At 44.1% G+C, this 24,403-nt stretch overlaps 2 protein-coding genes across 6 annotated transcripts in view; both read right to left on the bottom strand.

Annotated features, from left to right (window-relative positions):
* Positions 1-1,024: 1,024 nt before the first annotated feature.
* Positions 1,025-5,730, bottom strand: cox16 (cytochrome c oxidase assembly factor COX16). Its single transcript, XM_076749126.1, has 4 exons — positions 5,580-5,730; positions 4,671-4,748; positions 2,626-2,694; positions 1,025-1,684 (listed from the first exon to the last, which is right to left on the bottom strand). The coding sequence occupies exons 1-4, from the start codon at positions 5,637-5,639 to the stop codon at positions 1,571-1,573; spliced, it is 321 nt and encodes a 106-aa protein (XP_076605241.1). The 5' UTR covers positions 5,640-5,730; the 3' UTR covers positions 1,025-1,570.
* Positions 5,731-7,043: 1,313 nt separating this feature from the next.
* Positions 7,044-24,403, bottom strand: part of actn1 (actinin, alpha 1) — a 53,830-nt gene continuing 36,470 nt past the window's right edge. The window contains exons 8-22 of one of the 5 annotated variants that reach the window (XM_076748490.1): positions 23,185-23,270; positions 19,656-19,748; positions 18,215-18,445; positions 17,213-17,360; positions 16,769-16,919; positions 16,267-16,375; positions 15,721-15,861; positions 14,601-14,783; positions 13,997-14,131; positions 13,377-13,556; positions 11,751-11,897; positions 9,501-9,581; positions 9,116-9,181; positions 8,614-8,772; positions 7,044-7,625 (exon numbers count right to left, since the gene is read on the bottom strand). In XM_076748490.1, coding sequence (XP_076604605.1) covers positions 7,467-7,625; positions 8,614-8,772; positions 9,116-9,181; positions 9,501-9,581; positions 11,751-11,897; positions 13,377-13,556; positions 13,997-14,131; positions 14,601-14,783; positions 15,721-15,861; positions 16,267-16,375; positions 16,769-16,919; positions 17,213-17,360; positions 18,215-18,445; positions 19,656-19,748; positions 23,185-23,270 — 2,069 coding nt within the window. In that variant the 3' untranslated portion in view covers positions 7,044-7,466. The remainder of the gene's footprint in view (positions 7,626-8,613; positions 8,773-9,115; positions 9,182-9,500; positions 9,582-11,750; positions 11,898-13,376; positions 13,557-13,996; positions 14,132-14,600; positions 14,784-15,720; positions 15,862-16,266; positions 16,376-16,768; positions 16,920-17,212; positions 17,361-18,214; positions 18,446-19,655; positions 19,749-23,184; positions 23,271-24,403) is intronic. The other 4 variants (XM_076748489.1, XM_076748493.1, XM_076748491.1 and 1 more) reach the window with 4 other exon arrangements.

Below are 24,403 nucleotides of genomic sequence, written 5' to 3'. Positions count from 1 at the left end.
TCCAACACACCTTTGTTAGTTTGCGACTGCCGCAGTCAGATTTTAAAACCCTCTCACTTCACTGCTTTGTCAAAGTTCGATTTCACCTGAGGGAAATCAATGTGTATTATGTGGAAATGTGCTCACAGCATTACACCTACATCTGCTGTAAACCACACAAAATAACTGAGACGTGATCAATTTCTGTACCTGACTGCTCTTTTGACCTGCCGACGCTCCTGCAGAACCGTCCAGAGGTCAGAGATCGGCTGCACAGCAGCTTCCTTGGTGCTGGCAGGTGTTCAGCGTTGAGCTCGAGGACACTTCAGACAGAAGTTCATTAACTGAACAGTGCTGCGAAGTAAAGCCAACTGGTGGTGGAAGGTAACTACAGGAGGAGCATTCACTCATGTTCTGAAGTACAATTCTGAATCACTGGTACTTAAGGTTTTGAATGCATGTCTTTAAGTCTCAACACTGCAGCCTGTGGAGCATCAAAAGTGTGTGACTGACCTCTAAGACGACAGACGCACCAACATGTGGCTGCTCTAAATTTAAAGAGGCCTTTTCAGAGACAGAAGCATTCACCAGATATTTTCCTCAACACACGTCTGATCTGCCAAATCTGATTACTGCGCTTTGTCGTTCGCCGCTCACACTCCACAAACAGGAGCTCCCGTTTGTGTCCCATAAATTCCACAGGCCGAGAAACGCTGGGCGGAATCACGAACATAAAAAATGTGATTGTGGAAAATGTATCCCGGGACATTTTCATACAGACCTCCAAATGTGAGGAATATTCATTACATCCCATTTCACAGAGCGCGTGAGGGAACGCAGCACATGCATTATCTGTCAATCACCCAAACATTACTCACAATCTGAAGACTCGCAGCAAAAATCATGTTCTTTCGGTTCGTACGCCGAAAAAAGCAAAAGGTAATACTATTTCCATTAAAAACGTAATAAATCCACCGCATTGCAAAGTAATAACTGTCAGAGAAACAGATTACTGTCGAGACCTATAAAGCCTGAGGAGACGCTGGACTGTTGTGTTATTTATTCTTTTATACTTTCAACGGGTAAATCAATGCAACACTGTTGTAAACAAAGACTCACCACATCTACGAGCCTTTGTCAAAAACAAAATAAAAGTAAAAGTAACAATTTGGATCAATAGTACATAATTTATCAGGACATGGAAATCATACACTGATATATATTTCTCTCCTTGCTTTGTGTGGGAAAGCTGAGCAGCAGCAGGACGCAGCTGTGCCACCTGCTGGTTGGTTTTAATAACAAACTCCAGATCAACAGAGTGGAGAACAAGCCGCCAACAGGTGACTGACCGATTCACACGAACGTGTGTAAAACCAGAAATTTAGGACCAACCTTAACTGATTTCATGGTTTTGGGCTCATGTAGCATCATTTTAACCAGTAGCAGTAACCAGTGCTGTTGTGGTACATTTCCACTTTAAAGTCCAACACAAGCCAAACAAGTTGAGTCCATGAAGTGGAAATTTGGGCTCAGCAGCGCCTTCGCCACGGACTCCGCCCACTCCGGTCTGCTCCGCCTGCCGCTCTGGACCTCAGTCTTTCTCCTTCTGCCTGCTGCGCTGCTGCTCCTGGTACTCCCTGGAGTCCTCCCAGGGACGAGGACCACGGATGTTCTTCCATTCCACCAAATTCATCTGCTTCATCTTCTGCAGAGAGGCGAACAAAAAAAAAAAAAAAAGTCTGCATGAACACAAACGTTTCAAAGCCAATTCAGGACACTTTCCTCAGTTTACTTGATGTACTTTGAAATGTCCAGATGTGGAAGGTTCAGACCATCTGCTGCGTCACGCAGGTGAGGGGAGGCAAGAATTAAGCTGCCAGTGTGCTTCCTCAGGGCAGCATGTCAGATGGTCGAGAAGCTTCCATAATCCACACCCCCCCTCCCCCCACATGTTTACAACGCTGGATTATGGGGCCTGTGTCCGACCATTTAAACAATCCAACACTCACACCCAGCCCCCCTCCAGGAGAAACTGTCTGAAAATGTGTGCAGCTATCTCCATATTTCAACTAACAATCACACGTCAACAGCAACAATTTGAGGTGATAATCTGTAATCTGTCTTTAAAAAATGAGAACATTACATTTTTACCTTTTTGTGAACTCGGTCAAAATTAACATGACAGTGACTCACCTCACTTCATGATAATATTGATATAATATACAGGATAATATTTCATGAATTATATTAAATTCATTAAAACCAAAACAAACACTTGAAAAAGAAAATGTGTTGAACGTATTAAAGATTAAAAATCAAGCTAAGTCTGCAGCTTCATATTACTGCTGATCCAATCTTGTTTGAATCCTTTGCAAATATTATTTGACCAAAGGCCGAAACACTCAAATGCCTGCAGTCCCAGTTTTCTCCTAAATATCTAAAATGATGAAATTGTGTTAAGTTTCATATATAATCAACATTTTTACTTCTCTAACCTGCCAGCATGCACGTTTACAGATATCTAGACAATGTGCTCTTTTACAGCTCATATTGTTTATCAGCACCACATTCTTACAGACAGACCGCACCGTTAGTTTCCTTCACCTCCTCCACCCCCCCTCCGGGTCCCAGCCTGTCTCTCCTTACCTCGTACTCCTCCTCCAGGATGACTGACTGCCTTTCGACGTTCACTTTGGCCTCCAGTGAAGGATCCAGCTGAGCGAGAGCGGAGAAGAAGAAATGTTACCATACGGAGCGTTCTGGCAGAAAGTCGCGCTCACGACAACACGGAGCAAAGCAAAGACAGTGAGAGACGACGAGAGGACGGCCACAGACGTGGAGGGGACTCCTTGTTTGAGAGATGGATCGGTGGGTAGCGACATTTAAACAAAGTCACCAGTGTTACAAAAGAAATTACAAATAACGAATTAATGAGGTTTTTGTGTTTGCAACTTTCAACTGAAGCAGTGAGAAGCCCCTTCAGGCAGCATCTCCCCCCCCCCCCCCTTCTTTGTGCATTATTTCTTTAATGTATAAATGATGACATCTGCAGAAGAAATGAAGTAGTTTTCGAGCCGGGCCTCTAACCTTGTGAGGATGAGATCAGCACTGAAGGCTTTTCTCACCGAAGTCTCGCCTCTCCAAACCCGGAGGAAGGATCCAGTTCACCCTGTTTTCACTCAGTAAATTATTCTGCTCGGTTTGGCATCGACATCACTGGGTTAAGTAAAAAACAAAAAAATAAGTATCGGAGGGTTTTGGGAGAGAGAATGGAGTCCAGTGGAGCTACTGTATCTCAGTTTTGCAATTCAAATTGATTTTGCCCGAGAATAGGACTGAAATGAATCCCATTCTGAATCATTACTTTTAATGAGTTCTAATATTTCATAGCAATAACGCCGCAGTTACTTGGCTGACTGATGAGTTTCATAATTCCATGATTGATTTTTAATTAGACCTACATTACTACAGCAAATAAATAATATATGGTACGTTTTACAGCCTTCAGACCAGGGAATTAATAGCCAACATAATTAGAGTGATACCTGCTGTGGAGGTATTATTAGCTTTCTTCAACCACCACCAGCCCGAGCCTCAAAAACAAACTGGGAGCATCAAAGGTAACGAGAATTCACAAAACCTGCGCAGGGAGGACAAAAGGCCTTCAGGTTCATCTCTTCCTCCGGGCTAAATTAAACCGTTGAAGAGAAATTGCTAATTGGATCACACAGTGACTTAACCCTCAGACAATGGTTTTAATCATTTAAGTGGTCTGTGAGAACAAAGTAATGGAATCGGCTGATAACAGTTCCAAGTAAGAACTGGAAGAATGCTTTTAATCATGTGCATTTTGACAACTGTTTAGATATGCCATGCATTAAATTACATGCGCACACACACGCTGAGCAGAGTTGAATCTTTGCTCCACAGGGTCTGAGAGGAGAGAGGCTCGGTGTGCCGCGGGCCCCGTCGGAAGAGAGCGAGCAGTGTGGGGGCAGCTGCACAGGCGTGGTGCCAGGGGCGCGATGCCTCCCCTCCACCATCGTCATCCACAGTCTAGTGCCGCCTCACATAGACGGTAATAAGAAAAGATGCCCCTGCCATCTGGCTCCCACCCAGATGATGTGCATCAGCATGTCAGAGTAAAATAGCACAAAACAGCTACTACCCCTCGCAGCCAGCTCATCAGACTGTAATGGCTTCTAACAAAGGGCCAGTCTTCTGTCGTTTTAATCAATTGGGTCTGTCATTTGATGAATTATTAGTGCTTGTTCGCACTTCTTGCTCTTGTATTGATGGGTTAGAAAAGCCTGTCATGGCTGTGTGCCTGCAGTGTCTAAAATCATGAACAGACAAAATACTCTAATTGGGATATACAAATAAGCCTAAATCAACCACTCTGAAGTGTGAAATTCCAGCCTCACAGATCCAAAAAAAAAAGTCCTGATGTGTGCTATTTTTACTCGATTAGGTTGGAAGAAATCATGATTCCCGTGCAATTCTGTGTGTAACCACTGGGAGGAGTCATTGCACACCGGTTGTGTCTGACCCTGGAAGCGCTTGTGAGCTGGCTCTTTCCACAAGGTTCGTATGATGGTGAAGATGTGAGGATTTAAACTTGATCTACTGTTACATTTATCAGAAGCAACACGCCATGAAATATGTGATATTAGAGTTAATGGAGCACAAACCTTTCTTCTGTGCTTCTGGGCTTCATACCGAATTGCTGTAAACTCTCGCAGGCCGAAGGATCCTCCAACTATGAGCAACTGAAAAACCAATGAAGTGCAAATGGTTAGTTCATTTCATCCTAAACCCTCATGTTAGGACAGCACAGACCACTTAGAGGACGTTTCCTCTGAATAATGCGAACATGATATCACAGTACTACTCTGCCAGTTAACCACTGTAACTTTCGCCTATGATGTATAAATAGAGCATTAATCATCTAAGAATATGATTCTTGCAATTTAATCTCACATCACCACAAACTACTGTACAGCCTCTAAAGTGACCATAAGGTTTACATATTATAACCTTCATGAAGGTTCATCACAGGGCTGTGTTTTCAACATTTACTGCTGAAATCATAAAGTTCAGCTTTGACAAGCTTATGTCTGGATGGAGAAAACGCAGTGTAATCGGATTTTGTTTGGGTTTCACATATCTGACCGTGGGTTTTAAAGAGCGTTAAGGCTATAACTGGGATGTCTGACAACAATCAGTGGTGGAGAAACTAACTCAGCACCTGGTGAACTGGTAACTGAAGGTCTGAATAACATCCATATTGCTTTGAAGCTATTGGATATGCAGAAGTTTCCTCAACAGACAAAACCCTGTACTTAAATTAAACGAGATAATGTTAAACTGTAAAGCTCAAATTTACTAATTAAACCGTGCTTTAAAACACAGCTTTAAAAGGGAAACTAGAAAAATCACTCAGTGTTGTGAGGTCAAATTCTGAGCTAGCTGATAAATCATCTCGCCTTGACGTTTGACAGGAGCCTTATGTATCATGAAACTGCTAACCTGCTAGCAAAGGCGTTAGCCCGTATTAACGCTTAGCAAACACGATAAAACGTAATATAAAAGTAACTTACAAGCATCGGGATTCCATATCTCACTGTTTTGTTTCTCTGCAACGCCTTTAAATTTAACATGACTCTTCTTTCCAGGTGCAAATCCCTTTTCCTGAGGCAAACACCGGGCAGGTCATAGCTGGGAAGCGTTTCCTGAATGGGTCCGACGCTGTAAATTGTCCGTATAGCGAGGACACGACTAAGGTTCCGGTCTGTGTGTACGTCTCAAAGATGGCAATGGTGAATAATTTTTTTTTAAATTGTAGACAGAAAATAAAAGAAAATGGTAGATGAGTGTTTCATTGTCACCGAAAGTTCGTGAAACCTTTAACAGTAGAGACAGACAGCTTTTGTACAATAATATCAGAGCACTAACGTGTCTGTCTGTCTGTCACACACAATCACACCCTTCACCGTCTACACCGGTGTGTTTGCATGTTTTACTACAAGTACACACACGCTACACTCCGGCTGACCATTTCAAATGTCACATTTTAATGTTTTCCTACCATCTCTGCAGCCACTGGTTTCAGTTGACGCTCCTGTCTGTTGACCCCTTCAGATGTTTTCAATCACTTTGCCTGATTAGAGTTTCTCGCAGCACTTTTTGAGCGTGTGCTGTGCGAAAATGACATCAGGCGTTTTTTGTGCCTTTTAAAGGTACGAACCAAAGCTGGGTTACCAACTGAGCAGGCACCTGCCTCTGTGCCCAATTCTCCAGGTTCAATATGTGGCAGGTAACTGGCAGTATATCAGCTGTAGAGGACTTCCTGAATAGATGTTTGCTTTTTTTCTGTCTCAAAACAACAACCCGATGCCCATATTCACATTTAAACAGGTTTCGTGTTCTGTAATCAGTCCTCCTGCTCATACAGGTCTTTAAGAGATCCTTTCCTAATGTGCTTTCATTCTAATCAAATCAAGTGATTAACTTCCAAAGTCTTTTTGGAGGGAGAGTAAAGATAGTGAAGAGAGAAGTTTGTACTAAAAATACATCTGAAGCCTCATTTTAGCCTCAGATAAACTTTGATTTCATCTCCCAAAACTTACATTCAAAGCCTAAAAACTGAGGCATGGCTTAGAAATTGTCAAAAGTAATGTTAAATGTGACCTGCAGAGAATATAAAAACCCTGTTATGTCCTGAACTGAAGAAAATGTGCCCAGATTTCAGTCAGAAGGTCTAAAACTGGTTCTAACATCGTACAGAGATACAACACACCACCAGCATCCTCAAGCCTCCTCAAGCCCACACCTCTTCATGCAGGTAGTCACTAACGTCATATATTTAGGTCACCATTATCATTTTAATGAGTGTGGGTCCAGGTCTTCCCTGCTTTCCCAGGACCAAAGGAATATGTCCATACGGTTTTATGAGACTGGCATTTTTCCAGTGTTATTTTTGAGTCAGCGAATGACAAACTGTACACGTAAATGCATTAAAACCATAAGTGATCCCTGCAGCAAACAGAGAATAAGAAGAGAATGTATAGCAATTTTTCTTTATTACAATTTTTGTCTCTTATTTTCAATCAGGTGAAGAAAAATACCTTTTTTGTTCAGTATAATAAAATATGTTAACTTTATTCATTTTATGAAGAAAAACAATGACAACAAGAAAATAAAAACAGAAACAAACATTTTTCTCTCTCCCTCTTTGTAAACCTGGAGAGCTGCTGCATTGCGTGGGGAGCAAATACAACGGAGACAGAGTGTGAGGGAGCAGTGAAGAGGCTGGAGAGGTGGGAGAAGGAGGAGATAGAGGATAGTGACAAAAAGATAAGGCCAGAGACATACAAAAAATGAGCGTAGTAGGACAGGAGTGTGGTGAGGGGGCAGTCGGAGGACGTGGCGGTGATCAGAGCAGGTAGGCTGGTGGTCCCGAGTCAGGACGACTGACGACAGAGTGTTCAGAGGTCGCTCTCTCCGTACAGAGCGGTAGAGAACGACATGTAGTCAAGGGCCCCGGGCACGCCGTCGGGGCCGCTGTAAGGGGCCATGCGGGCTATGCAGTACTCGGCCTGGTCCGGAGGCAGCTCCCGGCGCAGCTCATCGGCTAAAATGTAGTTCTGTGGAGGACGAGAACAAAAAAAGTATGAATTTTCACATAAGAGTCGCAGCTGTAAGACGTCAAAACATTATGAAGCAGTGAGAGCAGGTGTCTGGATTCACTGGATCACATGGATATATTATCACCTTTTAGGCTGTTAGGATAAACCTGTTTCTGCAAGTTCAATACTCACTCTCCTTTTTAGCTTTGTTTAGGCCTCAACCACTCCTGAGGAAAATATCTGCTCTTCAGATGCTAAACGCTCCATTATGTTTACCAGCTGGTCGCTAACTCTGTCTGTCTGCCATTTGGTGCCTGTCAGGTAGTGTTCAGTGGGTGAATCAGAGCTTTTTCACAGACAGCTGGCTGCTGCTGATGAGAGCAGTGAGAGTGGACCAAAATCGGAAAGCTGGCTGGGAAAAACCAAAACAATGAGCTGAAAGATGCCAGAAAGCTCTGCAGAGCTGAAGGGACCTGCAGAGGAGGGCGATTCTTCTTACTACAAGCAACTACTTTCACTGCACAGATTGTACTTAGTGTCCATTGTTAAGATAAAAATAGTGATTATAGCAGCTTAAGATGTGCTGCCTTGTTCCTTAAAGCCTTTATTTTTACTTCTTCTTATCTCTTTTCTGCTTCCCTAACAGTGTATCAAATATTCATAAATCAATACTGATTATTGATAACTGATTCTAATCACATCCTTTGTCAGGTAAAACTATCAACAACCGTTCTGAACAGCGTCTTAAACAAGAGAATTTGTTTTGTTTCCCTCAGTTCAGAACAAATGTCAGAGTTTCAGCTTCACTTCACTGTGAAAGGAGGAAACTGCTCCTTCAGTTAAACACTGACTCAGTCCAGCCATCAGCCATCAGCTGTATTCAGCTACTGTGACACAAACCCAACGACTCCTGCGCATCACAGGAACAACACGATTCTCCTGTGAAATATTTCTGCTTTCTGCTTCTTGTTGCTCTTCTCTGGTGACAGACATCACGAGGCCGTACCTTGTCCCCGGCCAGCACTTTGAAGGAGGCCATGACCTGGTCGGCAGTGTCCGTGTCGGCCGTCTCGCGGGACATGAAGTCGATGAAGGCCTGGAAGGTGACGATGCCCATCCTGTTGGGATCCACGATGCTCATGATGCGGGAGAACTCGTTCTCACCCTGGTGACAACAGAGAGGGACGGTGAAGCTCCGTCGCCATGGTGACAGTCTCCACAGCAACACAAACAAAGAGCAAATGGCGTATATTCTCCATAACGAGGTTTAAGGTGTGATGTAACTTGGGATAACGTGTCACTGTGTAGCACAAATTCATGTTACATAAGTGAGCTGTAAATGCGTTTGAGGTGCTGCTGAATCTAATTTGGATCACAAAAAAAACTCTAAACATAAACATGAAGAAAATAATGAAATCAAGGTTACATCTGTCCTCTTCCATTTCTGACTGGTCTCGTTAATCACACACAAACAAATGTTCATGCTTGAAGAGTGCGCATGGTTTTACCAGGTTGTAACCAATGGAGATAAGGCAGGTTTTGAAGTCTTCAGCATCCATGATTCCTGATCTCTTCTACAAGGTCAGCGATGGGCAAAGGAAGCCAGGAGGAGGAGAGGAAAGGTGTAGAGCGGAGTGGAGGAGAAACATCGGGAGAGTAAAGGATGAATAAGGAGGAGAATTGAGGAGGAGAGCCGCAGCAATCCACAATGTGGACGTTTCACGGTGTGGGAAATCACAGAGGACATTTAGACGGGAGGGATCGGCAGTAAAGGAGGGAATAGAGGGAGAACAGGGGGAAGGATAGAAATACGAGGGGGGGAAAAGTACAAAAGAAAAAAAAAAAGAAACCAGTTAAACTTCTCACAGCGGGGGAGCGGCTACGATTATGTACCTGTGCATCGTTGGCGATATCGAAGCCCAGGCTGATCAGGCAGGCCTTGAACTCCTCCGCGCCTAGAGTGCCCGAGTGGTCCTGGGGTGTGGGAGGCCAGTGCCAGGCGAGGCGTCGGGGGCCACAGGCCATGCAGCAACACATACAGCGGTGTCAGTGACGGAGAGGGGTGGATGAGGTGGGACGGGGAGGTGGGTGAGGTGGTGTTGGAGAGGGGGGAGGAGGAGGGTGGGGGGAGTGCACCATGCACGGGGAGGGAACGGGAGGTGAGGGGGGTGAAGGGAGAGGGCCATGCACGAGATAGAGAACAGAGAACACAGTGCATATTCATTAGGATCTGGCAGGTGAACACACGGTGGCAGCAGTGCTGCCATGCTGGGCGAGGGCATTCAGAGGCGTTAATGTGCAGTGTGGCAGGCAGACTACAGGCCCTGTGGTGAGGTTATTCAGATCACTGACGGCACTTCACATCACAAAATATGCTCCTTTGGATGCAAAAGTATCTCTTTACCTTTTCTGTACAGCATCAAAGTAAAAGGCTTGGTGACTCACATTCATCCTCCCATATGGGCGTAAAACATTAACATGAATACACAGATTTGATTAAGACCGGTTCATTTACTGAGTATAAGTTCCCAGAGGAGACATCTTAAAATATGATTTATATATACCCAAAAATATACAAATTAATATCACTTTTTGCCATTTTTGCTTCCAAAATCTCTTACATATTTCCATAAATTGACTAATTGATTAAGCAACTAATCTTTTCAGCTCCACTAATGATCATTTCTCCTACGGATTAATCTGATTGTTTGCAATTATTTGTTTAGTCTATAAAATATGAGAAAATGGTGAAGACGTACATTCCACTTCTTTAGAAACCAAGCTGATGTCTTCAAAGAGCTTGTTTTATCATATCAACGAGACAAATCCCAAACATATTAAATCTACACTCATGTAACGCACAGAAGACGAGCAAATCCCAACGTCTGAGAAGCCAAAATGTTTGACCGACTTTATAAATTACTTTTTGACCAACTGCTTCGCCTAATTGATTCAACTCTGGCACTGACTATAAACTAACGGAGGCTAAACAGGCTAAAACTGAAAAGAGAAATGACTCCTCTTCCTCACACCAACCAACAAAATGTCCAGCTGAAGGTCTTCAAAGGGGACAATTAACAAGAATGAAATATGAAACAAAAGCACAAATTCAGGTCCACAGTCGTCTTCCTGTGGACTCCAATCATCAACCCTGGGTATTGATTAACGATAGGGCAGCTCTGGAAAAATGCATGAGGTAATGGTGGAGTCAGCAGGAGAGCCGGGGTGAGGAGGAGGAGGAGGAAGAGGAGGAGGAGGAGGAGGAGGAGGAGGAGGTGAGGCGGCTAAATAAAAACTCATCCATAATTGGTGCTGTTCCTGACATGTTGAGCCTCAGTGTAAACGCTTAAGTTCTGGAGGCGGGGGGGGGGGGGCAAAGAAAGCCTTCAATGGAGACATATCTGAACCAGATCCTCACTTTCCCTCCACATGCTCTGTATCACAATAAAAGGGTTTAGCTGTCATTTTCCTTGATATGCCTGAAAGCGTCTGAGCTTTTAAAGGTGAATATCATGTCACTGAACTGAAAGTCCCTTTTCAACCGAGCGGTGAGCACACAGCCCGACTGTGCGCTCTGCACACTCCGGTTACAGGATCGTTAAAGGATTGCCGGTAGCCACACCTCAGGCAGCATGACACGACGGCTCAAACCCAGAAATGACACACTCTCACCTGAACTTCTTTGCCTTGTTGGTGCAGTCTAAACATATGAAAGACAAACTTGTGACTCCACATGCCAGAAACGTTTACGTCCACCTTTAAAGCAGTAGTTTCACATTTAATCACCTTCTTGTTGGGAGTTAGGTGAGAAGAGCTATGACCAGCGGTTAGCTTCACTTAGCATTTAGCAATCTCAAGGCAAAGTCAAGGAAGTCACTGCTCCCGACCAGGAAATAATCTGGTTTAGTTTTCATGCTAACAGATATGAGAGTGGCGTCCATCTCTTCAGCTAACTCTCTGCAACCTATTTCCCAAATGTTGAACTATTCCTTAAAAACCTTTTTGTTCCTAATCAAATCTAGTTTACAGCATGCGTATTTGCCCACAAACCAAATCCAAGCGGCTGACGTTAATGAGCAGCAACCACCTACGACACCTCTGCTCGCCCGTGTGTCTGCGCGGTGACTCAGTACGAGTACTGACCCTGTCAAAGTGGTTGAAGGAAGCCCGGAACTCATTCAGCTGCTCCTGGCTGATGCCCTTGGCGTCTCGCGTCAAGATCTGGTTCTCGATTTCATTGATGGTGCGGGCGATGGTGGTGAGTAGCTGCTCCCAGCCCACACGGATGTGCTGCAGAGGAGAGGGAGACACAAAGGCAGGCGACGTTTAAAGAAGGTGAAGGAAGAGACGGAGAGTGACGCCTCGGGGGAATCGGTCTTTGATTCAGGTGGTTGAAAATAAAACGTTTGTTCTAACCTGCAGGGAGGAAAAGATGACTGGGATTTTACTGCATCAGGACAATGATGCTCTGACATTTAACAGTGACTGACAGCTGATATTTGAAGACATTTTAATTTGAATGCTTTGATTGTGGACAGATTGGTCTTCAGCTGCTGTGAGCACAACAAGTGAGGAAAAAAAGAAAATGATGACTGTCAATCAGTCAGACTCTTACACGAGCCTGTTGTTCAGGCTCATCTAAACCAGTTATTCAGCAGGACGCACCTGGAAATGTGTTCAGCAGCTCAGCTAATTTGGAAAAACTAAAAAAAATCATGATTTGATTAGAAAAATCTGTATGCTGTGTATAAAATCTGCTCAGTTGTGTTTAGAGAGCAAATGACCTCACAAACAGGTCTGACCACTAAACAAGATCATTTGTGATTAAGCATCCATGAAACTAGTTAGCATGCTAACAATTAAATCAGAGTGGACTGCTGGAAGAAAATGGAAAAATGAGACTTTCAGGTATGAATGAACATCTGTTCCGTGATGCGTTTTACATCAACCAGTGATGATCGGTTTGTTAGAGCTGAAAGGTGGAGCAAACATCGAGATGGAGCAGGCTATAGGAGCGGTGAGTATGGCGTCAGAAGCCGGTTGTGTAATTACTGTCACTGCCAGAAAGGGGAGACAAAAGCTCTGAAGTCCAGGTTTAAAGCGTTCCACAAAACAGCGAGAATCACGCTGTCGTATGTATTCACAGAGTAGCCTTAACATCCACTTGGCGGCTAAACCTGAACAGACGGGGTGCACATGGGCAGCAAAAAGAAAGATGCAGACAAAAACTTTGCATGAACACATCAGCAGATTTGGCATTTGCACTTTAAATCTGCTCTTGTCTCTTTAAGAAAAGACTTTATTCATCACACGCTGGGGATTTTCAGTTACTTTCAATAGACTGTAATTACTTGATTTGCACAGAAGCTGATTCTTGACGCTCACCTACATAACAGCTCTGTGCAGAACTCTCAATAACAAGAGTCATGTGTCTAGTTTTTTTTTTAGCATGTGGCTTATGAACCAAAAAGTTAATTACGTCCACTGGAGACTGGAGGGGGAATTGTAACCAAAGTTCAGTATTAAACTCCCCTGTGGCTGTCGAAACATCCTGCCACCCATTGCTTTGCTCTCTGTGGCAAACCACAACTGTTGGACGCCAACGCAAAGTAGAAAAATGCATAAAAAGTATTTGCAGTGTTCAGGCGGGTCAGATGAGTACGTCAAACAGACGTCAGCGACGAGGGAAAGCAGAAATATTGAGTTTGGATATGAACCAATCTTTTCCTCGTCACCGTCGGCGACTTTGAGCTTGGCTCCGGGTTTTACCTCCATGGTGTAGTTGGTGTGTTTGTTGTCAAAGATGAGAGCTTCCTGAATGAGCTGGTGGTCTCCCTCCAGCTGGTCGATCTTTGGCTTGTAGTTGACGATGCTCTTCTCGTACTGGCGTAGGTGCGTCAGCTGGTCCTCCAGGGTGCCGTGCATCTCGATCGAGATGCGGCCGATTTCCTGCAGTGACACACACTCGTTATGACTCCCTGCGATAAGAATGAGTGGAGGACCAAAAACTACCCTGTCATACTGAGATGCTCTTGTCATATTCCATCATATCTCATTTAGGTATTATATTTGTATGCTGTACGTTGCACTGGAGCACTTGAAATGCCACTTTATGAGAAACTGAATATTCATTTTCTGCTTATCAAGTCTGGGTTCAGATTTAATAAACCACAGTCAGAAAGTTTTACCATTTCTTATTTTAAACTTTCTGCCTCTGAAGTTCTTCACTGGAAAGGACCGGGAAGTGATTAAACTTCAATTTGAGACTAAACTCGACACAAAACGCGATAAAACTCAATTACACGCTGTAATGTACTGACAGCGCAGCACTCGTCGCCACGCTGGCCTCATTCTGAACCTGTAACGTGGTCATTTCTGCTCACACTGACCTCCATCTTGGTCTGGATCCAGGGCCCGATGACGTTGGCCTGGTTGGCAAACTGTCGGCGCAGACGCTCGTTGTTCTGCTGCCGGGCGTGTTCCTCAATCAGAGCCTGGTCGCGCTGAGGCACCAGCTGCCTGACCTACGGCGGGCAGGAGAGCCGTGTGGACACACGTTAAAGCGGCTCTTATGAGGACGGGACAATGAAACTTAGACTCACACAGAAATCACTTCTTTCTTCCTTTTGTCATAATGTTGATGAACCCATATGTCTTAAAAATAAACTGAAATTGTCTCTAAATTCCTTTTTTCTGGACATAAAAGAAAAGCTCCTGTTTCCAGTCTATGTGCTAAACCAAGTTAGCCGGCTGCCGCTGGTAGCATTTTACAGTGTACGAACATGTGAGTGGTATCGTCATCCTCATCAAACTCTCTGAAAGACGGCGAATAATTATTTGCCAAATGTCGAATTTTCCCTTGAAGAATATATGACCGGCCCCTGGGGTTCAGTCTAACTGCTGGATAGTGGAAGCTTTTCCAGGCTAGCTCAAATCCCTCTCTGCTGGACAAGATCTTCAGCGGATAAATAAGATTAAAAAACCTTTGATTACCTTGTCCCATTTGTTGTTTATCTCCTGTGGGTTGATGGTGGTGTAGGGGTTGGTGCCGGCCATGTTCACATGATAGGTCTGCACAATCTTGCTAATCTCATTGTGGATGCCCAGGATGGCCTGGCGCTCCTTGTCAGCCTCTGGCAGCGTGGCTTTGAACTGCTCGTGGGCTGTGCTTAATCCCTGAGACACAACACACAAACGAAGTTAAAATCTCAACCACAGAAACAACAGTGAAGGCTTTTTTAATGCTTACATCTAAACGAGAAATTTACTTGCTAATAACGATCAACTTTTTGCTAAATTATAGCTTTAGCTCTGGAAAAGAGGCAGCTAAGCACACATTCAGTTTGGCACAATTCATACATTTACTCTACATCTTCTTGGTCATTCTGTTGTTTCATGTCTGTCACATGCTTTTTAACAATAGTTTTATATTTACTTACTTATATTCATTTACATGTATAGCATATTCTCAACCTACACTACTTTCCTGGTAACATCTGTACGTAACAGCTACATAAAAGTTAGTAATCCATGTCTTTTCCATCCTGTTCAACATAACATTTGACTTAAAGAGAAGTTCAGCATTTTGGGAAATATGTTTCTTTTTTGCTTTCTTGTTGAGAATTGGATGAGCAGATCGATGCCTCTTGTATCTGCCCAGTAAATGTAAGGTTCCAGCCTGAATTGTGCTACCTTAGCTTAGCTTAAACTGGCAGCAGTGAGAAACAGCTACCTAAAAAAAAAAGCCAACCAGCACCTCTGAATTAAAGTTACATCACAAAAAATGTACATTTTTGGGAGTTGCGAGAGACTGTTACTGGACCGAGTGCAGTAACAGCTAGCTGTTTCCCTTGTTTCCAGTCTTTATGCTAAGCTAAGCTAACGGGCTGCAGCTTTACCTTTATCAGACACACATGAGAGAGGTATCAATCTTCTCATCGAACTCAAGAAAGCAAATACACACATTTCCCAAAATGTCAAGTGTTGAAATTCTCAGCAAAATATTTTTAATGTACATAAAACCCCACAGCTGTACACGCCGCGTGTTAGCACTGTTATTGATTCCAGGGTAAATCAAGCCTCCTCTGTCCCCGTCAGTCCGCTCTGTGCTCACCTGGATTTCTTCGATGGTGTGGACAATAAAGGTGTCCTGCAGGTCCTCCATGGCGCCCTCCATCCAGTTGTTGAATGGAGCGGCTCTTTTGGCAAACTCAAGGTACAGCTGGTCAATGGTTTCAAGCAGCTTCTCAGTTCTCTGTCGAGCACAAAAACAAGGTTTTCACACAAAGTCACAGGCTTTTTATTGACCTTCAAAGTCTCGATGGGCAAAGAATTTCGTGATCTTGCACAGGGCTGTGGCATAGCCACGGCGTTGGGGTCATATTTTCACAATAACAATCTCATCAAATCTCCGAACTTTGAAAGGATTTTCAAGGACAGCAGGAATCCTGAAAATCAAACAGCCTCTCACTGTGAAGGAGAACTCTTTCATGTCTAAATGTGTAATTATTTCTGCTCTAACCAGCACCAAGAAGGACAAAAGATCTTAAAAACAAGGAGAACAAAGTGAGTGAATTTAGAGGGTAGAAATTTGACTCCTCAGTAACTCATTTATTTTCAGTTCTCTCGGGGTTACAGTCTATTTCTTAACTCGTCTCACCTGCAAAGCCTCGCTGCGTTTCTGGGTCAGAGCTCCCAGCGTGTCCCACTGGTCACAAATCCGCTGGCAGCGAGCGTTTACACTGGGGGAGTCGTAGTAGTCCAGCTCACTGGAGCACAAACAGAGAGCTTCATTATAATTATCTGCATCGCAGCAGTTTACATTGTTCACTTGGGCTGTTAATCACTGGGTGGTTTTATCGTCGCCTCTCTTCAGATGCACTTTAATGCCTTTATGAGTCTGCTGTGTCTTTGTTTGTCGTCTCTCTTTGATTCACTCATTAGGTTTTCTGTCCACCTTTTCATTGTTTTTGAGGTAGAATAACATTTGAAAGCACCACAAACAGAAAGAGACAATAATCAAATGTGTTTCTCTCTCATTTAAATGCCCCTACAAGCAACCCTCAACCTCTCCTACTCTCCTTTATGCTTCATTGATCCACAGAGGGGCAGCAGCACAGTCCTTTCACCATCAACCCTGCCTCCCGTTCATCATCTCTTACTTTAACTCCTGTGCGATGGCGGCGATCTGCTCCACGCGGTCCTGATGCGCGGCCAGGTCGCTCTCGAAGGCCTCGTGTTTTTTCAGCAGGGCCTTGATCTCCGACAGGGAGGCCGTCTCGTAGTCGCGCTTCTGCAGCATCTCCTCCTTACCTGCAGGGGGAGACACGGATAACGTGTCGGCCGAGCTGAGATCAAATTAAAATGTGTCTCAAATCTATCAACAGCGTCATTTGTCTGTTTAGAGTGCTTGTTAAGTGATACTAAAACAATGGACAATTACATGCTGCGTTAGAACAAGCCAACATCCTAAAAATGTTTACAGGCTGTAATTTCCATTTCACTTTGTTGTGGCCGTCAGCAGCCAGCATGAGGCTAAAACACAGGAGCTGGATCTTTGTATGCGGACAGCGAGTGTTTGTGAGCTCCTTTCAAACGGCCCGTACCTTCAGTCCACGCTTCATGGATGGCTGCTTTCTGGCGGAATTTCTCCGCCAGGTGATCGAGTCTTTCCAGCCTGCGAATCTCATTGAGGAGCCACTCTTCATAGCCCTTCTCTGCTCCCTCCAGGTTTCCCCATGCGTTGTTAATGTCCTGAACGAGGCAAAGGAGAGCACTTCAGAATTAACTCTCGCCAAAAGCAGAGAGGGAGAAACACACATGAGGACGGCGTCACGAGTACTTCAGGCTCCGGCTGCAAAAATCTGTTCTATAAGCAAAAAAAAAAAAAAAAAAACAGCCTTCCTGTTGGTGGTTTTTCTGCGCTCTCATATTTATTCTACAAGTACATGCTGTGTGCTTTTGTCACATATGCATGATCACTAAAGTTAAACTAAAGTTAAAGCTGCTTTTACAGATTTTTTGCTGCTGAACGCTTCTTAGGATAAAATCTGGCTCTTTAGCTGCTAAATGCTAGTCGCTAACTACACCGAAACGCTGTATAGAGCCGAGGGGAACTGCAGAGTCCTGTGATAATTTCCTCTACGAGCAGACCCTTTCACTTCACACTGAGCCATCTGATTCATTGTTAATATAAAACTATTCATCATCGCAGCTTTAAATTGGACGGAAGTTACAAAAAAATATCTGCAAATAGTCCATATTGTTAATTTTTGGAGACACTTGCACCACACTGTACATTTTTAAATTAAAGTTTCAGAGCGAAAGAGGAGAAACTGCACTGAAAGGACACTCCACCATATTTGGGCTGCACTGTAGGTTTGAAATTTGACATTTCAAAGCAAACAAGCAACCAAGCGAGACGTAGGTTAAAAATGGGTTCAAACGCTCCCTGGCAGCAACGCCGTCATGATTCATGGAGCTGAGGTAACGCTTTGGCCACTGACCACCACCAATCGTTACAGAAAAGTTTCAGGCATGGGGGAGGTGTGGGTCTCAAACTTATCTTTAAAAAATTTGGAGTTTTTGCACGAGCTGCCTTGACCTACCGAGACCATCTTTCCCTCCGAGGGCATGAAGGCGGGCCTGTTGCTGAGCCTCAGCTTGGTCTGCAGGGTGTTGAAGTTGATCTCCAGCTGGCACTTCTCCTGCACTTTGGGCGGCTTGTGGAGGCGGCGGTAGTCTCTGAAGTCCTCCAGCTTCTGCTGCATGGCCTGCATGGTGTTCTCAGGCAGGCGGTTCTCCAGCCAAGGGATGGTGCGACGGATCCACTCCAACAGCTGGGGTGTTGATGGTGGTGTGTGTGTATGTGTGTGTGTGTGTGTGTGTTAAAGGGTGAGTTATGAGAAAAAGGGGATGGAGAAGAAACCATTCAAGGGAAAGAAAATGGAGAAACATGCCAATGAAAGGAGAGAGGGAGGAGGAGGTGAGTGAGGTGTAGTGGATGTAATTAATGTGTGTCAGCAAAAGAAGATTTAGAGAATTGGTTAGCTAATTGGTTTCTTGAGCATTCTTTTCACCAAATTAAGTCTAAAAACATTTTATGGCAGATTTAAAAGGACCACGCCTGTGTTTTTGCATGTTTTATCCCGCTTAACACAATTTGTGTGTTATTCTCATTGATTCTGACCATTTTCAGAGCAAATACTCATTTTTTAGAACCAACAGCTGCTTCAAACTTCTACAGCCTGACTCATGGCCTGATCCTTGAGGTTGATACCAATATTGATATTTAGGATTTTTTTTAAAATCCAGTAAAGGTGTATAAGCTGTTTTTTTAATGAAAATTCATTATATTTGTTTTGTTATGCAATTCAAGTGCTGGTCCAAAGATATTCAGCTTCCCACAGACACTTAAACGCACCACACAAAAGTCTTTTCAAACACAGACTTTCATGACTTTTAAATTGCAGATTCTTTTCTCGATTCATTAATTGTTTGGTGCGTTAAGTCATAATTTCCTAAAACCCAACCTAATGTCTGAAAACATTATTTTGTTCAGACAGAAAAAGCCCCAAGATATTCAGTTTGTAATCGATTAAGATGAACAAAAGTAACAAATCCTCACATTTGAGAAGCTGGAACCATCAACTATTTGGCATTTTTACTGCATGAATCACTCCAATGATTTATCAATAATCCAAATAGTTTCCAGCTAATTTTGTGTTATCTGTCAGTTTGCTAATATCAATTGATTTTTATGTCTCTGCTGGTTTATTATCACATTGATCTAAAATCGTGTTGCTGTTAAAACAGGCAAAAACAGTAAAAATGACTAGTAAGATACTGTTTTATGCTGGAAACCAACAGTTTTCCAGCCTGTCTTTTCATCTGGATCTACCCTGTTCGTGGTCCTGACCCTGCACCTGTACGGAGCACAAACACCCCCGGGGGCTGGGAGGCGAGGGAGCAGCTTTAAAAGGAGAATGGGGAGATAGAAGGGTAGAGGAGGCGCAGGACAATTATAGGAAAAAATCAGGGTGTGCTCACATCACTGGCCAGCTTCTCATAGTCCTCCATCAGCTGCTCATTCTCTTGGTTGACAGCCAGCACCTTGCAGATCCTGTTGGCCGCTGTCTCTGCCTGGATGACGAGGACGAAGGGGAGAAACAGTGTGAGAGCAGAGCTGAGCAAGAGCTTGGTGGTGTTCACTCATCTGTCCTGATCAATGGATGAATATGTGCTGAACGCTCTATGAAGTTACAGCGATATGTCTTTAGTGGTAGAAATGTGTTAAGGCATCCATAAAAATGTCTCTGACATGGTTTTTGCAGGAAAAAAGTGTGATCACCACATTAAAATCCTCAAAATGGCACCTGCTCCTTCTCCCTCATTACAAATTGCAGAATATATGAATGTGCTACTTCACTGTAAAGTCAGCTCTCAGTGTTTGTGCACTGGAGGCTTCACACTTGTGTAATGCTGAAAATCGGACCGGGATCGGCTTCCAAACTATCTGTGATGTCACAGATCAGGCTCGTGGGCCCGCCTCTTAAAATCAGCTTGTCAATTAGCTAAATTTACACCTTCAGCAATGAACGTGAAAACAGCCTTCTCGCATCGAACTCTGCACATTAATCATTCTGCACAGCGAAGCGCAAACATTCAACTCAACAAGAAGGAAAACACATTTCTGGCTGCAGAACATTTTGCTGCTAATTCTTCGCTCCTCTTACTCAGCAGACGTCTACTTGTGACCGGTTATTTTTACATTCACATTTATTTCCTCCATTTAAATGCATGCATCCATCTATGCTGCCGACAAAGATTTCCCAAATGGGTCATTTTGGGGATGAAGCGATGGATCAAACGAGCAAGTGATTGTATCTCTGTCTGGGCTTGTGTGTTGTCCGGCGAATGTCACCTTAAGATCACCTAAGATTAATAATCTAATGTCTCTTTCTCACAGGAGGACTCTGGAGAGAGGCAGTGACAACTCAGTGAGCTTTAACAAGGACATATCACATTGTACCTGTTGCCAGGTGTAGGGCACCTTTCCCTCTGCACCGCTGTTTTTTATAGAACAGCAGTGCTCAGTGGGTTATTTTAGCCTCTCAACCTACACACAGACGGCGGGGAAACGGAGAGCGAGGCTCCGGCGAGGAAAAAAAAAGCCTGGTGGGGATAACGGGAAGGCTCATCCATGACACAACACTTCCTTAACATGGCCTGTCAGTCTTCATCACTGGGCTGGCGATGCATGAGTGAAGCAGTTTCCATGACAACATGTAGTCAGTTAACCCGTTGGGTTCAAGATGTGTAAATGTGTTGAGGAAAGCTCGTTGAAAACGAGAGCAAGAGGAGGAGAAAACGTAGAGAGAAATTCAAGCAGCATGCACAAAGAGTGGCAGAAATACGACATGTTCAGCTGGATGTGAAAGTTTGCAGCAGCAGTTCAGAGCGCTGAAGAGCCTCAGATGAGATCTGCAACTGTCACTGATGGACAAGTGAATGAGTCCATTTAAAAGTCACCTCGCAGCAGTGTCCTTCCACAGAGCACAGACACACAGTAAGACAGGCCCGAAGCTCCTTCCCACTGCATCTCATAGCCCAGACACTGGCACCCCACTCAGAGGGCTGCTTCCAGCCCACTTTGTCAAAAGATCACGGGGTAAACTTGGCTCGGTCGGAGACATGCTCCGGGGGCTCCACCAGGAGCAGCAGGCGAGCTGCCTTAAAAGGAGAGCCAGGATGTGCAGGTCGTGCTTCTGTGAGCTAATGTTTGCACGCTGGGCCGCTTTACTGAAAGCCCGGACAGCCGGGACCGCCCTCGTGAATGACTTTGTCCTGACATCAGACGCACCAGAAACGATGGTGATGATTCTGTGGGGTCGTCTCTTTCACGTACAAGTAGTCATGTGATCCACTGTTTGCCTAAAAATATTGATTAGAGCAGCTTTAAGGTGGCATTTAATGTAATGCAACTAAAACACTTTATAGTGAAGTTCATTATTTCCTTGTTCCATCAGTGTCAGACTACTGCCTGTTCGCCACTTTATCTGATCTGATTTATCTGCTCTATGGTCCCCACATGATTGTCTATATGTGGTTTCAAAACCTTCCCCGCAGTGGAAAACACTGAATCCAGTTATTTAATTTCAATTAATTTGAAATGTTTCACTAAAAAACAAGTCAAATTTCAAGAGTTTTTGCCGTTAAAATACCGGAATCAGCTTTACAACAGCCAACATGTTGAGTATGTAGAAGTAAAGCTCATTAAACCACCCCACGCTCCCAGAGATATCTCCAAAGACACGACCTCAGTGACCTCACTGGTTTTTACTCCTACAGAGAGGAGACATTTCATTTCTGACTACCTTTTTTACACTTTAGTTACACTTAATTCAACTTCCAGAGAAAGAAAAAGAATTTAAAACTTGACTCAAATTGACTGTAAAGTTAATATAAAAGAGGGACAAACTGGGCGAACACCGACCTTTCCTTTGTGAAGTTAAAGTGAGGAACAGTGGAACAATGGTGGCCTGGAGGGTCCAATCGGAGGTGTTAGAGGAGTAACTGCTTCTCCACCTCCTGTTTCTAGGTGAAATCTATGTCAGTGCTGTAAAAGCAGCAGCCAGCCGGCAGCGGTTTCCGGACCTAATAACGATTTTAAGTACAGGAGACTTTGTGTGATAAGTCTCGGCTATTCTCTGCAGAGATCTTGGACCTGGCATCATGTATTCCACTGAGGGTGGAAGAACTTGATGCTGGCGGAGGAGGAGGAGGAGGAGGAGGAGGTTGTGTGCCTTATCAGGGATCAATACGCTGCTGAAGGAAGGCAGATAAGGAGGTGCTCAGTAAGTGAGGGATTGGTTTCCTGTTGCTGCTGTTGCTCCAGCAGTTACGGAGCAACATTGTCACACTTGATGAATGTGAGTCCCTCGCTTTTAACTCTGTTTTTGGTCTCCACCAACTAATACGGGAAATAACTCTTTTACCTGCTAAATGATCCACGGTGTTCACCAGCTAGCTGTGCTAACTGTTCCTGTCTGCTGCTTGGAGCTGAGCAGGCAGTGTTCTTTTTAAAGCTGGGATGATGCTTTCAGAGCGGTGAGAGTGAACCAAAACATTTACCTTCAACAGTAAAACCCAAACAATAAGCTGAAAGAGCCCAAAATGCTAATTGTCTGTGGATTCATCACGACCCCTCTCACATTAGACAGCCATCTGATCCACTGTTCATCTAAAAATATTAATTATAGCAGCTATAAATACCAACACCAAGCCCTCAAAATGTGTCATATATTAGATTTTGGCCCTTCATAGGATCAAAAAGACAATTCCAAACAAAAGGAGTCTTCAATAAAGAAGCACTTCAGGTATTACATTGCCTGATATGGTCATTTTTGGTGTCATACAGTGTTGTAGAGTCAAATTATGGTATCACTAGTCAGCAGCCAAAAAATGATTGTTGGCAGAAACAACTGTCATTCTCTGCCAGCCACTCTGGCAGGTATCCGGTTATTGTTTGGACATTTTCTTTTTTTTTTCTTTCTTTTTTTTGCGTTTCGTTTCTCACCTTCTGCTTGCCTGAGAACGCGTGGTAGTAACACGACACATAAGTCATGACGGCCTTCTCATCTGGCCTCAAGGTGCTAATGATATCTGCCCGGAGAACAGAGGAAGGGGAGGGAGGACAGAGAAGAGAAAAATGCACAAGAGTAAAAGAGTGCAGAGACAAAAGGGCCAGCAGGGGGTGTAATCACAAGAGGAGGCAAGAGTGGGGGCACAGGGCATCTCCAGTCCACCTATTGGCTGCCTTCAAGTTGGTTTTCATTTGTCGGACAAAATATTGGGATAAAAGCGAATGAATTTTAAGTGGGAAGTGCAGTGAGTTATGCATTAATATATTCATATGTACACACAGGAGTATTTAAGTAGCCGGGAAGTTCAGGGTCAGCTCAAGATGCAGTTTAAATAAAGTGCCTCCAGCGAAAATACAGCCAAAGATCTGCTCTCAAATATCTGACAGTAACTGGAAAATATGGAGGATTAACTCAGTCCAACAGCGGCCAAATTTACAATTCCGTGATATCATTAATTTTGTGCGGAGGGATAGCTTTTTGAATTCTGTATTTTGTGACTGAACTCAGTCCAGCTTAATTTAAAACCCAGTCATGTCTCGTCCTCTCGGATCCATGATGCAATCCAGAGTCCAGCTGTTGTTTGGCTGCTCGCAGTGAGGCAGACCACACCTCTCCACTCGCTGCAGTTATAAACACAGACATTTTTGATCGGAGTTGCTTAAACACAGCTGTGTTGAAATGCTCTCTCTGCTGCTGGGCCTCTTAAATGAACCCGGCTCTTATATAACTTCTCCTTTTTGATGCTCTGCTTCTCCCCTGACTGTCTGAGAGGACGCACAGGGTCGGTCCAATCCTGTTCTCCACTCTCAAGAATCGTATAGAAATATAAAACCCAACTCCAAAAAAGTTGGGACTCCTGAGTCCATGTAGTGATATCCGTCATCCAATCATGTGTTCACAAAGTGGTGAACCTCAGGGCTTCAGGGAATCATACAGAACAACACAGGCTGGATGACCCTCCATTGGCCTGCCCCCCCCCCATCTAACACCCTCAGCCCCAACTCCATCCCACAATCCAGCTACAAACTCAGTGGTGACTGCATCTTTGTGGTCATGGTCCCTAAACCCTGGAACAACCTCCCACTCTCTGTTAGACCACCCCCCCCTCCCTGAGCTCATTTAAAACCCGCTCCTTTATTCCTTAACGTCTGC

This window comes from Chaetodon auriga, chromosome 14, assembly GCF_051107435.1.
Source record: "Chaetodon auriga isolate fChaAug3 chromosome 14, fChaAug3.hap1, whole genome shotgun sequence".
Lineage (NCBI taxonomy): Eukaryota > Metazoa > Chordata > Actinopteri > Chaetodontiformes > Chaetodontidae > Chaetodon > Chaetodon auriga.
The sequence above is the reverse complement of the archived record's forward strand: the minus strand, read 5'-3'. Positions and strand labels throughout refer to the sequence as shown.